Source organism: Excalfactoria chinensis, chromosome 4 (genome assembly GCF_039878825.1).
Source record: "Excalfactoria chinensis isolate bCotChi1 chromosome 4, bCotChi1.hap2, whole genome shotgun sequence".
In the NCBI taxonomy this organism is placed as follows: Eukaryota; Metazoa; Chordata; class Aves; order Galliformes; family Phasianidae; genus Excalfactoria; species Excalfactoria chinensis.
Genome location: NC_092828.1, coordinates 39,009,011 through 39,023,935, shown reverse-complemented (window position 1 = coordinate 39,023,935; position 14,925 = coordinate 39,009,011). Strand labels below are relative to the sequence as shown.

Sequence of the window (14,925 nt, the reverse complement as noted above, 5' to 3'; positions counted from 1 at the left end):
AGCTCAGATTCAGGAAGAGACCATGAACAAAATCTTGCTCTATTAGTGTAAATGGCAATAATTTTGTATACTTACAATGAAGTAATCAAAATTCAGCACCACCATGTTCCTCATAACCTCATACATCCAAGCACTGAAAGCAAACACTGAACAATATGAAATACAGCAGTCTTTACGAAGTAAAGGTTAATGCAATACATAATTTGGCTCACCTATCAGCAGGAGACGTAGGAGTCACAACTAAAATCTCCTCACACACAAACTTTGTGAGCTCTTTTGCCAACCAGTGGAAGCCAAGCATTTGTTTTTTTTTTTGCTGTTATTGATCATATCAAGCTTACTTTATAAACTACACAGCGATTGAATTGTAACCATAGTGATTCCTTTTTCTTTTTTCCCAGAAGGTAAGAACCTGAGGAAACTACACTGGCAAGTGCGTATATTTCTTTGAAGTCAAAAATAAGCCTTTTGAATAGACACATAGCCCTAGAATTTCTCACTGTTGTTCCAGTTTCTGTTAAGCCATATCATCTCACCCTTCACATAGTTAGAATACACTGAGGATCAAGTATTCTAGCTTGGTTGTGAGAAGCACAGTACAGCAGCAGAGAAGACAGAAATGCTAACTTCTGCTAATCCAAGAGCTGCTGGGAGAAAAGAACAACTTAAATGTCATCAATCTTCAAGATCATTTATTTCACACTTATTTGTTTAAATAAATAAATAAACAAAGTCCCAAAGACTACTACAACAGCTAGGTGAAGTAAGCAAGCTGAATTGCTCCAAAAAGTTGCCTTTCAGCACAAGCTGTTGTCATTACAGCTGCCCAAAGCAGGGAGCAGTAAAGCTGTTGCCGTAACTCCTTGCCAGTCTGTGAGTCCCTCAGCAGCAGTGCAAAATGCAGCACAGGGGCCAGAACGTCCACTAAGATCTGTTGCTGGCAGGAGGGTCAGCCAGTTCACCCTTTCACACCACATGTGCTCTGATGGTGCCTTCCAATCCTGCCATGTGGCAGGTGGCTCAGGGGCTTAAAGAAGCCCCTCAAAGACTTCACAGGACAGCTTACGTTGAGATGAACAGAGACAACAGTGACTTCAGGAGCATTTACCCACTCTTCTACTTAAGCAAAAAGCACATTTGCCTCTAGTTCAGCCCCTAAGACCATGGAAAGCACCTAAGGGGCTTCTCCTGGGTGCTGTGAGAAAATAGCGGCAATATGATGTAAAACTCAGAAGCCTCTTGCTCTTTAGGATCTTGCTGGCACCTGTTGGCTTCTTATACATGCAGAGGTTTGAGAACACAGAAACTACTTAATTTCAGTAACTGAAAACACAACACAAGAAGCTTGTCAGCCACATGGCGATCCCTGCTGATATTGCTGTACCCCTTAATCTAATTCCATTTAATCCAATTTACTGTCTTAAAGTGTTCTGGCACTTAACGCAAGAACTTCATTCAGGATTACTGATAAAACACAGCTCTCAGCCCAACAGTCTCATTCACTGTCAAAGTAACATCCAAGGCTCTGCCTATCCAGGGAGATGTCTGCATGATCTCTGTAAACACAGCACACGGTCAACAGATCCCACTAAAAAAACAGAAGGAAAAAAAAAAGAAGAAAAACTGATAGAAGTTGATAACCTAAGACATAAACATCATCAGTGTTTTCCTTCTTTTAGTAAGGAAAGTCAGGGAGTTATGGTTGTGCACAGCCCTACGCACTGAATGAGGAGTTTCAGACATTTATGCAGGTAGTCACACAGTGACTGCTTTACCTGAAATAAATTACGTGCTGCAGAAGCTGGGAGGTTTGCTAGCCAGCACTTATCACCAAATGGAATCAAATCATTAACATCTCTGGCATGTGACAGGAAGAGGGAAACCTATTTCCAAGAAGGGATTCTTGTTGCAAACTTGTTCATATGATTCCTTCCCTGAATAGCAGTAGAGTAACCACTACATTAATCTTCCTGGATGTTGCAGCCATGTTCCACCACTGCTCCTGCTACTTATAGAGCACAAGGTAAGTATTGTTAGCTTTCTTTACCGCATGATTGAATTAACGAATGGTATGTGTACTCAATATATTCCAGTCTTTCAATATGGGATTTGTGTACCAGGCCAGTCTCTGCAACTGATGAAGCCACAATGAACTATCATGCGTTTTAACTAACATAGCAACCAGGCTGGCACGGTTTTGAGAACAAATCATTTATAGATGTGAATCAGTCAAGTTTCACATGAGAGCTTCAGATAAAATAGAACTACACATCAAAAAAAGAAAATAAGCCCACTTAATACATCCTTTAGATTTTACATTTTTTGCCATTTTTGGACTACTGGGCACCCTGCAAATTTGATGCCCAAAAAGTAAAGAGTGAAAGTTTCCATGCCAAATTCTAGGCTCAATCATTTAAGTGTTGAAGTAACTGGATTATAAATTCTCCCATTTGTAACACCACCTCAGGAAAGTAACAAGGAAAGCCAACAAATAGTATTTTTGATTCCCCTCCGTCTCACATTAAGGACTTTGTTTATCAAACTGAGGGGAATTATCCTGGATTAAATCAAAGGACTATGCGTAAATGTATACTGAGTTTTTCTAAGATTCTCTATACGAGATCATTAGTATCGTACAGTGAAAAGCAACAAAAACTGAGAACAAAGTGATAAAACGACAGACATTAATGCCATTAAATAAGCCTTACCAGACCATCACAATTGCTAATAGCAACAGAAGCTCCAGGGATGTCAGTTATGTCACCCACGTAAGCACAGTTGGTCCACAGGGGCTCTCTTTTCCACAACCTCTCTGCAGCAGTTTTAGTCTGACTTGAATTACCAGCATCATTTCCATTTCCAGTTTCCACAGAGTCTTCGTACCACTCCACAACTGCCTCAGGAGCCACTAAACGAGTGTTGGGTTTCAGCCGGAGATGGAATTCCCTTCCAAAGGCAGTGACGTTAAAATACAGCTGTTTGGGGCTCTGGGATACCTCCCTCGTTGATCTTCTTTGATGGCTTGCAGAGAGTATATTGGAGATGTAGCTTCCGTCTGCATTGGTACTAATTGGAATCACTAACCCATACGGTCTTGGTCTGCTTTTTGGTAATTCTGCCAAGAGAAACAACCCCAAACAAACTGAAATTAGAACAAGAGTATGGAACAAAACCTTAAGACTGAAGAACAGATTCAGAACTACAGAAGCGTGTATCCCTAGAAGAAACAGCAATCCAAGGAGGCAGCCAGTCACTGGCCTGACTGTAATGGGCTACATTCATGCACAGAATGCTCCAGCTGCACCCAATATGCCAGACATCACAGAACTACTGCACCCGCAGACCTAATGTCAAATGCAATGTATGTTTGTACCCCTTTGCCTCTCATCTCCTTCTCTGGTATTCCCAGTTTAAGATGCCTGTTAGAGTCACTCTAAACCACCCCGCTGATGAGTTTGGCTGAAGAACAGTAACAACCTGTGAATGTTTTTATAATGGTGAGGGACAAAGTCACTGCATCGATATGTACTAAATTATCTGCTAGGCAGTTAGTCTGGACAGAAGACATGGCCAAACGCTCTCTTTACTGTACACAAACTTACAGATCTTCACCTGGGTATCTCACAGCAAGGCCTTCAGTATTCTTACCACATCAACTGTTCCCATAAACACGCTTTGTACTATTATCACGTGAACACAGAGAGGGCATGTTAGAAAGAAGTGTCTTTACAGATCATCATGTTATGCAAGCTATAACAAAACAGAGATAATGAGATGGGAAACACATTTCAGCTACAGGAAAAGAACACAGAGCATGCCAAGGAGCATGAACACAACAAGCTGTGCCCAGGTATGCACATCAAATAAACACACACCACAGATGCTGGGATGCACATTAGGCGCATGCAAAATATCCTCCTTGTGCCAAATTTGTCAAGAAGCAGGTCTTTCATGACTCTATTTTCATAAAGCTGGCAGAGCAAACCCTGAAATATTCATTTATATTTATCTGGAGAGTTTCCTGGGGTTTGGGTTTCCTTGACAGCCAAAGAAGCAGCAACAAGCCTTCTAACTCTCCTGTATGAAACGCCAACACTGTCACACACCTTAAACAGAATTGTTTGCTCCCAAACAAGGTGTCCACAAAGATACTGAAAATCAAGTGACAACTTTGGTATATAGCTGCAATTTAGATACTAATTTCTGAAGCCCCCCAAAAAACAGAAAAGACAAGAATCCAGTGGATATCACATCACTGACAGTGGCACGAGCAACAGCTCTTCCCTCTACAGGAGGGAAAAATCTAATAAATCGTCTTACCCGTTAACTTGCTATTGCCTTTCCTCTTTGCAGAATTTGAATAATGGCATTCAAAAGTAACAGATTAGCTCCTTTTTTCCTACGCTACAGATTTCCATCTAAATCTCGCATCTTCCTGCAATACACAAAAGTCATGCCAATAGCAAAACAACCATTACTGATCATATTGCCCAAAGCAGGTATGTCCAACTCGTGGCCCACAAGCTGGCTGCATACAGCTCAGCACAGCCCCAGGTGAGCACCCATTGCTCAGCACCAACCAACCAGCAGTGCATTATCAAGTGTACGTGGACTGAAACCAGGGCACGGGGCGCACTGCAGAACTGACTCAAGTTACAGAAAAGAACTGTATGCATTGTATGCCTAAACACAGTCCTGTGCACAGCAAAAAACATGCAGCGCAGCTTTCCATTCCACTAAAGGAATCTGAGAACAGATTTCAAGAGTGGTAGAAAAAAAAAATCATGCACTTTTTGTGTATTTGCAATTCTGCTTTCAGATGATACAAATAAATTAGCTGCAAATTTTCAAATGGAGTGCATAGAGTCACCATCGGACATTCCCATGGGTCAAATCAGGATGCTGCCTAATCAGCCACAGCAACATTAGCTGGCTCGTAAAGTTCCCACTAGGTTCTGAATTCACCTATGCGAATGCAACACTTAAGAAATAAATAAATAAAGGCCCCTTTCTATCTTTCTGTGTAGTTGGTTACCTGGATCCTCTGAAAATAGCATTCTTAACCCTAGAGAATAATTATTTTCCCTCTCCACTCTCTGATACTATTAGACACTGATGAGAAAAGCATGACTTCTGCTCAGAGAAAGGTTTTCTGCTTATCACATTCAGCCCTTCATCATGACACACGCACGCCTTAAGGTAACTGTACACCACTGTAAAACCAAGTTCATCTTTTCTGCAAGACCTTTGCAACCTGGGAGCAATCAGGATATTCGGTGTCTGATTTCCATCCTGTAAAAGGAGAAGGAGACGCATTCCCAGGTCAGGTCACGCTCCAGGCCAAAACACTGCTAAGAAATGCACCAACTCTGAAGCCTTATTACCTATGTGACAGTTAAAAAGACACTCAGGACAGAATTATTCCCTAGTTCTTTTCCTGAGAGAACTGGCTAAAGCGCTATTAGAGTGATATTACTGATCCTTCCAATTTAAAGGCCTCCAGGGTTGAGTAGCTCAGATGGTACCGCTAAGTGCCATTGAGAATTCCTTAAATAAACATGATTAAATGAAAAATTTTACCCATTCTCAAGGTGAATCACACTTGAACTGAAAATTCATACGTAGATAAAAAGCTCAGTAGCTAATACCCTTTTCCTGGAAGCAGCGGCTGCTTGTTTTACAAGACCTGCAAATTCAACTAATAAATTCAGTAGGAAAACATTCCTAAGGGCTTCATACAACTGTTTGTTTTTGTGTTTTTTTTTTTTTTTTTTCTCTGGCTTGCTTTTATTCCAGTTACTGAGGGGCTTGACTGAAAAATAATGCACAGCACTAATAGAAGACAGAATGACATCTAAGTTCTTGCACTATACATATCTTTATGTAACACATAGATACCGTCCAGTTTGGATGGGGCCCCGAGCAACCTCATCTAGCTGGAGGCACGTGGCAGGGGGTTGGAACTGGATGGGCTTTGAGGTCCCTTCTAATCCAAGATATTCTATGAACCGACATACACCTACTCAACAAACAGATAGCTACTATATCCCAGGGAAGTGAAAAGCTCCTTATAACTTTTATTGATCTGAAAACTTCATTCATGTCCCCCCACTACTAATCATCGTGCTTCTCAATAGGCTTTTTCACCATACACCTACAAGTTCAGGTTCTAAAAAAATAATTAAAAAATAAAAAAATGAGCATAGAGCTTTATGTATTTAGACATCATGCCAAGAACAGGAAACAGAGCTTCTGGGTTGTATATCCCAACTGAGTCAAAGCAAAAACTTTGATTCTCACATGATGCCAACAGTGGGATTGAGTGCACCCTAAGCAAGTCTGCAGATGACATCCAGCTGTGCACTGCAGCTGACACACCCAAGGAATGGTATGCCATCAGGAGAGACCTAAACAGGCTCAAGCAGTGGGCCCAGGTGAACTTGATGAGGTTCAACAAAGCCAAGATCCTGCACCTGGGTTGTGGAAACCCCTACTGCCCATACAATCTTGGGCTTGTGAGTGAGAATGCAGCACAGCCTTGTCAAAAAGGACTTGGAGGTACTGGTAGATGGCAAGCTGAACATGAGCTACTTATGTGCCCTCACAGCCCAGAAAGCCACCCAAACCCTGAGCTGCATCAAAAGTGTGGCCAGCAGGCCAAACAAGGTGATTGTGCTCCTCTACTCTGTGTCAGTGAGGCCTCATCTGGAGTACTGTGTCCAGATGTGGAGTCCTCAGTACAGGAGAGACATGGACCTGTTGGGAGTGCCTCCAGAGAGTGCTGGGGCTGCTCAGCCTGGAGAAGAGAAGGCTCTGGGAAGGCCTGAGAGAAGCTTTTCAATATCTAAAGAGAGGTTATAAGAAAGAAAAGAACAGACTTTTTATAAAAGTCTGTTGTGATAAGAAAATGGGAAATAGTTTCAAACTAAAAGAGGGGAGGATTTAGATTGGATATAAGAAAAAATGTAGTGAAGCACTGGCACAGGTTGCCCAAAAAAGTGGTGGATGCTCCATCTCTGGAGACACTCAAGGTCAGGCTGGACAGGGCTCTGATCAACCTGATGTAGCTGTAGGTGTCCCTGTTCACTGCAGGGAAGTTGGACCAGATGACTTTTAAGGGTTCCTTCCAATTGAAACAATTCTATGGTCTCTACGACTCCCTAAGCTTCAGTGATGAGAATTCATTCACAGATTGATATTCCTCCTTTTACCTCACAGACACCCTTCACAGCTTTTCTTTTCCCCCCTCCACCTTCCCTCTTCTTAAAGCAGACTGTACAATGCCAGAGACCACAGTTCCAGTGATCAAATTCTGCGTTCACTGCACAATTCAGAAACTGCTATGTACATCTTGCATCAGAATTCCTAAATTCCTTCTTGTGAGTGCAATAAAAAAAATAAGTTATTTTTGTTAAGAACAAGAATAGCCAATAAGAAGGTAAGCATAAAGGATGGAAAATAAGAATTGTCATATTTTTGAGTCAGCAAAAGCCCTTTGCAGAGTCTCTGAGTAGCAAGCTAGAAGAGGAAATGCCTTTTGTCCAAAGGCAATTAAAATTAAATGTGACATAACCGAGGACATCTAAACTCCTCCACTGACTTCTATTACCCTTTTTCCACAGCTCTTAGGAAATGCTACGCCAGCTGTAGGTGTTCCCTTTCCTATGCTAAAATTCCAGAGTCACTCTTTTCTGCTAATTCAGAGCTTTCAGTAACGACCACAGAAGAACACAGAGAAAGCACTTAACCTCAAATTTTCTTCATTTTTGCATCTGGCTTTGAACTGCTGTTCCAGTTGCACAACGTTTAAGTTGAAAGGAAACACTTGTGAAAGAATATCACATTCTTTCACTGCATGCCAAAACATAATTAGTTAGAGAATGCCTCTGCAAAAATCTTAGCTCTAATTTCTTCTTTTTCTTTTCCCCTCCTCCCAGATACACACTCAACTGAAGAATGAACAGTGCTGGCTCACAGTAACTGTCTCTGCAGTGTAAAACTGCTGAGAATTGAGGTTCAAAAGCCCTAAACCTTTCTTATTATTTGTTAAAATCAGCAGCACCCAGGAGAGCTTTTTTTCTAAATATATATTTGAAAATACACTGATCAAAACTGGTCCATCTGGACGCCAACAGTACTGTCTGAAAATCATAAGAATTCTTTTAAAGAACGAGATTTCAAAAGCGTGGTCTAAACTGAAAGCAGCAAAAGCAGCAGAAAGGCAGCAATTTCTGAAAATACAGGAAAAATTATTGCCATGTCTAGACCAAGCTACACAAGTTTGAAGACATTGCTTTCTTCTTAGGAATTAACACTACAGTGCCATGTAGTGATCATTATCCCGATGGGGTTTTTGCTAACAAAGAGTATATAGCGGCTGCTCCAAGAGTAATGCCTCCTATTTTATTCTATTAGCCCCCATCAGAGGGTGATGTTGGAACTACAGCAGCCTAAGTTGAACCTTTCCACCAATATTCCATTACATGTTGTTGCTGAGTGACAGATGGCAGCATAGGGGCAGTCTGATGGAATTGTGTATGATGTGGAAGCTGCCATTTATTGACACTGGCTGAATGCTGATGGAGACCAACCAGTGGATGTGAGCGCAGGCGGCAGTGGGTGGTGCACTTCAGCAGTGGTACCAGTGCTGTGAAAGACAAGCTGCACTCCAGGCAGCCATGCACGGCTACCACACCATGAAATTAAGAAAACCTCAATCAGCTCACTCACACAGACTGGTGGATTACAACCAGAGATCTGCACACAGACCTAAACATCAGTTTCAGTGCATTGAAAATGATGGTGGCCATGTTGGAATACCACAAAGTTTGCTCCAGGTAGGTCCCACAAATGCTCACGCAGGAGCAGAAAGGACACCATATGCGTACACCATGGTTTCATGGTCATCGGTATTCCACATCATAACATCATGTAGCGCACTGGGAATTAAAGTGTTAATGCCCCAGTTCTGCACACCAAAGAGACGAAACTACGCTCCCCAGAAGACTGTTTGCTGTGCTGATATCATTCCTGCACAGGGGGGAATGCATATAAGGCATCCCCCCATTTTCCTCTCTCTGGAGGCGCAGATTCTGAGAAATCCCTTCACCCTGCTTGTCACGGAACCAAACCAGCCCATAAACTGTTGGCAGCACATTTATCAGAACCAACTGAACCAATACAGGGCAGAAGGTGACAGTTCCCTCAGTCACATCGTTACCAGTAATGAGACATGGTGTCACCACTATGAGCTGGCATCAAAACAGCAGTCTGAGGAGTGGCAACATTTGGATTCCCCATCAAAGAAAAAGTTCACAAGGCAGCCCCCAGCGGATAAAGTGATGCACACTGTCTGGTGGGATAGGAAAGGGCTGATCCTTCTGGCTTACCCGGAATCCAGACAAACCACCAACTCTGACTACTGCATTGCAATGCTGACTAAGCTGAAGGCTCAGACTTCCAGGCAGGCCAGAGAAAGGGGCAGCCTTTCTCTTGCAGCACAATAACACCAGACCCCATACCAATTTCAAGACCTGTCTGAGAGGTCCTACCACACCCACTGTATAGTCCAGATTTGGCACCTTCTGACTTCCATCTCTTCAGAGAGACAAAAGATGGACTGAGAGGGCAACATTTTCCTAGTGGTGATGCTGTCACAGCAGCTGTGAAACAGTGGGTCACCTCTACTGGTGCAGATTTGTATGAATCATGCAGGCTCTTGCTCATTGCCTACAAAAAAATGCAGGGCTAATGGTGGTGACTATGTTGAAAAATACTGTTTTGCAGCAGACAATTTGCTCTATCAAATAGCGCTATTGTGCTCTTTGCATTTGTTCTAGTTTCCATGAAAATAAGTGAGAGGCATTACTTTCGGAGCAGGATGAATTTTGATAACTAGACCTCCCACATCCCAGCCTCCTGCACTGCAGACAGAGTACCGACAGCCCCGAACTAATTAATATTTTGATCACAGGAGTTCCTTCACCCTTTACAGTGACCTGCGAAATCACATCCACTAAGTGCCGGTATCACCATTTCTTTCCAAACATTTTCTGTGCTGTGGCGATGAGATGTGAATTAACTGCTACACACAGTAACCATTCACCTCATCAGATTGCTGGCATATATTCTAATTAGGAATACCCACGTGTAAAGCTACACTATTATATCATCAGCTACTGATTTTACAAAGTTGATGCTGTACCAGGCCTTGTGCAAAGAAACAAATGGGCGGGCACTGGGCTGCCTGCCCAATGGCAGGGTGGATTTCTAGAGGATTTCCACACAACTTTGCACCTAAGCAGGGAGGAGGCTGTGCAGCATACCTCAGTGCTAGACACTGCAAGCTGGATGAGTAAAAGCAAGGGGCTGCAAGAATACAGGCTCACAAGGTATGTATACACTCCTCTCTTCAGTGTTCTCATTCCTTTACTTCACCGTCCATTTGTCCCAGGCACACAAGAAACTCAAGAAATTTTGTGATGTTTCCACGGCCCTTCCTGAACTGCAAAGTCACCTCGCATAACGCTGGTGAGCTTGTTTTATCCAGGCTCTGTAGCAGCCTGATGCTGCTCTTCCCAGGTTAGATGTCAGAGCTTTCTCCCAATAACAGCACAAAATGCTGATGTTCTGCTGTGCGGATGCTGAGAGACGCAAATAGTGAAGATGCAGCACCACCGTGAGTGTCAGTAACATCAGGCTTATAGGGATTTCACAAGCAACAGCAAGATTTCCTCTTTACAGTTCCCAGGTTTTGCAGTAGATTATGCATTAAAGTGGTTAATTAAGATAGGGTAAACCCTATCTTAATTATATAATAATTAATCTATATAATACATTCTGTACTAGTATTATAAAAAAATAAATAAAAAAATCCTATATGCTTTAATTTGTCCTAAATGACATTCCAGACTACCAAATAAATAAATAAATAAAAAGATTAGCTGCTGACAGCAGCCAGCCCTGGGCCAAATCAAAATACACAACACCAATGCAAAGTGACACTTAATAGGGACTTAAAAGTAGGACAGCCCATTTGGAGGCAATCCTAATGCAAGTTTTAATGTAGTTATTAATGCTCTAAACTGAGTAGGCAATACCTTTTCCAATCAGAATTGACAGGATAAAACATTACTTGAAATATTAACAGTTTAAAAAACAGAAAAGACAAAACTAGTCTGTGTTTACTAGCTACTTTTTCCTTTGAAAATACAGCATTCCCTCAGTGAAATACCACCAATCCCTCAAAAGCCAGAGCTTAGCACAGACAGCCTGGTTTGGTCAGACAGCAAACTCTCAGTCTTGCCAGGCCGAACCAAATACCACCAGGACACCCTGCGTTTGTGCCAAGGAGACACAAGCTCATTTTTGCCAGGCACCAACCAACAGTGAGTCTCATGACAAGGGGTTGTGTGCTGCTGAACCACCCGAGGGGACACCGCACACATGGTCCTGTGACCCTGCGAGCAGACAGAACCATGGGCTCATACCCTGCCCATCTCCACCCTGAGACCATAGAAACACTTGAGTTAGAGGGGACCCTTAAAGGTCCTCTAGTCCAACTCTCCTGTGAGGAACAAGGACACCTACAGCTCTATCAGGCTGCTCAGAGCTTGGTCCAGGCTGACCCTGAATATCTCCAAGGACAGGGCACCCACCACATCTCTGGCAAGCTATTCCAGTGCTTCGCTCCCTTAATCACTAACAGCTGGGCTACAAGCCATGCAGACAGCCTGTCCCACATGAGCCATGCAGACCGGTCCTGGAAGGCTTTGCTTAGGAACCTTCATTTACCTTCCGCTGTGTGTCACCTCTCTTCCATGGATCTCGCATGCCTCAAACCCTCCCAGGATACACCAACACCAGGAACACAAAAGAAATTAAAAACTGAAAGGATAAAGAGCTTTCCTCTGGGTTCAAGAAACTGTCTGACATACTATATAATTTAAATGATGCATTCCTGTATAGCTTATAGCTTCTGAAATTGAAATAAAATCCATTTCTCAAGGAAACAACTAGAAATAAAGCACTGAAATGCCACTGGAAAAAAAGAAGTCTGTTTGCCAGCTAGGTTTAAATGTACCTAACTGTCTCAAAACCCATTATTCACTGATGACAGAGGAAATCAACCTAAGCCTTTAAGAATACAGTGCCAGGACTGAAATTGAGACAAGAGGTCCAAAACTTAAAGAAATACCTGAAACTATTTTCTGAACAAAACTGCAGCTTAAAACCTGAATCTCAAAATCAAAGCTCTAATAGCAACTGGAAACAGAACAATATAGGGTCCCTAGAGGTGCATAGGTGCTATCATTCCTTATTGAAAAACTCCAGTGCCCCATAAAGGCAATTGCGCTCAATAGCAACTGGGAATCAGCTGGTTCCAGGGCTGCCCTCAGAACCACGGGGTAGGGAAGATGGCAGCCTCACTGATGGTCTGGAGAGAAGACACTGGCTTCTGAATCCTTCCACAGACTCTTCCACCCCATGTGGCAGTAAATTATCTGTCAGCTTAAATAAATGCAGAGCTACAGCAACTAGATTGTGTGCACATGCTCCTAATTATTATGAAGCTTCCCATCCCTCTCAGGAAAAAGTCAGGCTTCAGATTGCAGCATGACCATACCCTGGTTCATTTCAGCACCCTCATTCATCATGGACACTGATCTTGCCACATTATACTTTCTGATGTGGGTCTACCAGTTTATAACGCAGCAGTGAACATCCACTGGGCATGCAGCAAGCACATCTTTCCATAAAGGAAACAGGTAGAGGTTTCAGCATTAGACAGCATTCCCAACTATAAGAAAAGGTTAAGCACTTCCAGGACAGAAGGAAAGTGGTATGAAGACATGACCTGCACTGGCTAAACTAGCGTAAGCATTTCCTCCTTGCTTCAGTGACATACAAATGAACACAAAGCATCTGACCCAGCACAGATCTGCCATGACATTCACAGGGCTGGTTAAAGCATGCTGCACCTTCGAACTTTCGTTGTTTCATTTTTAAAAAGGGATGTACAGAGTTAACAGGATGAAAGAGCTTGAAATGAGAGGCCATGCAAATCCAAGTCATGCCACAGCACTGTGAAACCACAAATGCTCCTGGGTGGTAACAGCATGAGGGACACAGGGGAACGCTTGCCTGGGCACAGACCAATTTGCCAGAAAATAAACTAGTTTGTTGTTACTTTTTTTTGACAGCTGAAATAACAGTTAAAGGGACTTACCTATTCGGATCTGCTGTTCTTCACCAGCCTGCAGGAGAGAAAAGAAACACATGCACGAAGTGTAAATGGTGCAATTACTATGCAACGTGTGACAGCCCGCTGTTTCTAGAAGGCTGAAAAATCCCTCGGTTTGCATCGCACCACTTTTTACATCTCTGCTTTTGGTTTCCAGGGTTAGCATTTTTCCTCAGCTGAACAAACAGCTGCGTCTGGCAATAAACTGAGAGAGCCCTTAACAAGTTTAATACAAATCGAGGAACTAGGAAATCCTGATTCGAAACGACCCCTTCTATCTATCGGGACACACAGAAAGCAAGAGCCCGGTGTCCAAAGGAAGGCCCTCGGGTCGGTGCGAATGACCGAGCGCCGAGCCCCGGGGAGCACGGGACGGACGGCTCCTTCGCCGCTCCGCCACAAAGCGGGGACGAAGCGGCAGGCTGAGGTCAGCAGCCACCAGAGCGGGGCCGGGGCTGCGCTGCACCCCGCGGGCGAACTCCGCCGCTCCACCGCCTTCCCGGCCGAGGCAGGGGGACCTGGCGGGCGGGAGGGAAGGGGAGCGCCGCAGCCGCCGGGCCGGTCGCTCGCTCTCTCGCTCACTCACCTGCCGGACGGCTGCAGCGCGGGCCCCCAGGAGCGCGGCTGCCACTACCCACAGGGGCAGGAGCACCATCACGAGCCGGCCGCCCGCGGACCGCTGCCCCGCGCGACCGCACGCTCCCGGCCCCGGCCGCGCTCTTCCTCTCCTCCTCCTCCTTTCGCCTTCTTCTCCGGCTCCTTCCCCCTCCGAGCCCCCGTCTCGGCCGTCCCCGGGCTGCAGCACCCCGCTAGCGCCGGCGCCCCGGGGCCGGCGGCCGGGCGGGCTGGGCGCGGGCGGCGGTGGGGCGGCGAGCGACCGCGCCGCCTCCTGTTGCTCGCTGCGCCCTGCCTGCGCCACGCATCGCGACCTGCGGCGCTAATAAAGCCGCACCGGCCCCCGGGCGCGGCCCCGCCTTCGGCACGGCTCGGCACACCGACGTCAGGGCCGCCCCGCCGCCCGCCGGCAGCCGGAGCCGCACCTGGGCCGGCCCGGGGCTCGGCCGCCCCCTGACAAAGGACGCGCCCCGAGCGGTCCGCCGAGGGGAGCGGGCGCGGGGCAGGTGCAGCGCGAGCCCCCGGCAGCGCCTCAGGCCGCTGACAGGGCCGCAGCCCCGCGCCACAAAGAGCCGCGTCCCGGCCCGGGTGAAAACCCTCACCCCCTTGCAGAGGCCTTCCCCGCGCAAACTCCGCCGGGAGCTCTCTCTGTCCCGTTCGTTCGCCTAGCAGATGTGACGCCGTTGAAGCTCAGCAATGAGAAGCTACTCTCCTACTTTCTGTGCTCATGTGAAGCTGTCATTAGCGGCCCAAATGAGCCCCGGTTAGCTTCCACCTTGCACAAACGAGCAGAGCATTGCTATGCAGAAGCTTTCGGATCAAATCCTCGAAAGCCTGCCTATACTCATAGAATCATTAAGGTTGGAATAGACCTCTAAAGACCACCACATCCAATCCTCCAGCCCATCCCCGCTGATCACATCCCTCAGAGCCACATCTCCATAGTGCTTTAACACATCCAGGGATGGTGACTGCACCACCTCCCCGCACAGCCCGTGCCACTGCATCACCACTTTCAGTGGAACTGCTGGACAGAAACCATCAGCTCAAAGTGAAAAAGAAAATAT

At 45.2% G+C, this 14,925-nt stretch overlaps 1 protein-coding gene across 1 annotated transcript in view; it reads right to left on the bottom strand.

The window, feature by feature from the left end:
• The window catches only part of ADAMTS3 (ADAM metallopeptidase with thrombospondin type 1 motif 3), a 119,759-nt gene extending 105,661 nt beyond the window's left edge, over positions 1-14,098 (bottom strand). The window contains exons 1-3 of the mRNA XM_072336407.1: positions 13,830-14,098; positions 13,229-13,256; positions 2,709-3,115 (exon numbers count right to left, since the gene is read on the bottom strand). Of these exons, the coding sequence (XP_072192508.1) occupies positions 2,709-3,115; positions 13,229-13,256; positions 13,830-13,898 (504 nt within the window). The 5' untranslated portion in view covers positions 13,899-14,098. The remainder of the gene's footprint in view (positions 1-2,708; positions 3,116-13,228; positions 13,257-13,829) is intronic.
• Between the last annotated feature and the right edge of the window lie 827 nt (positions 14,099-14,925).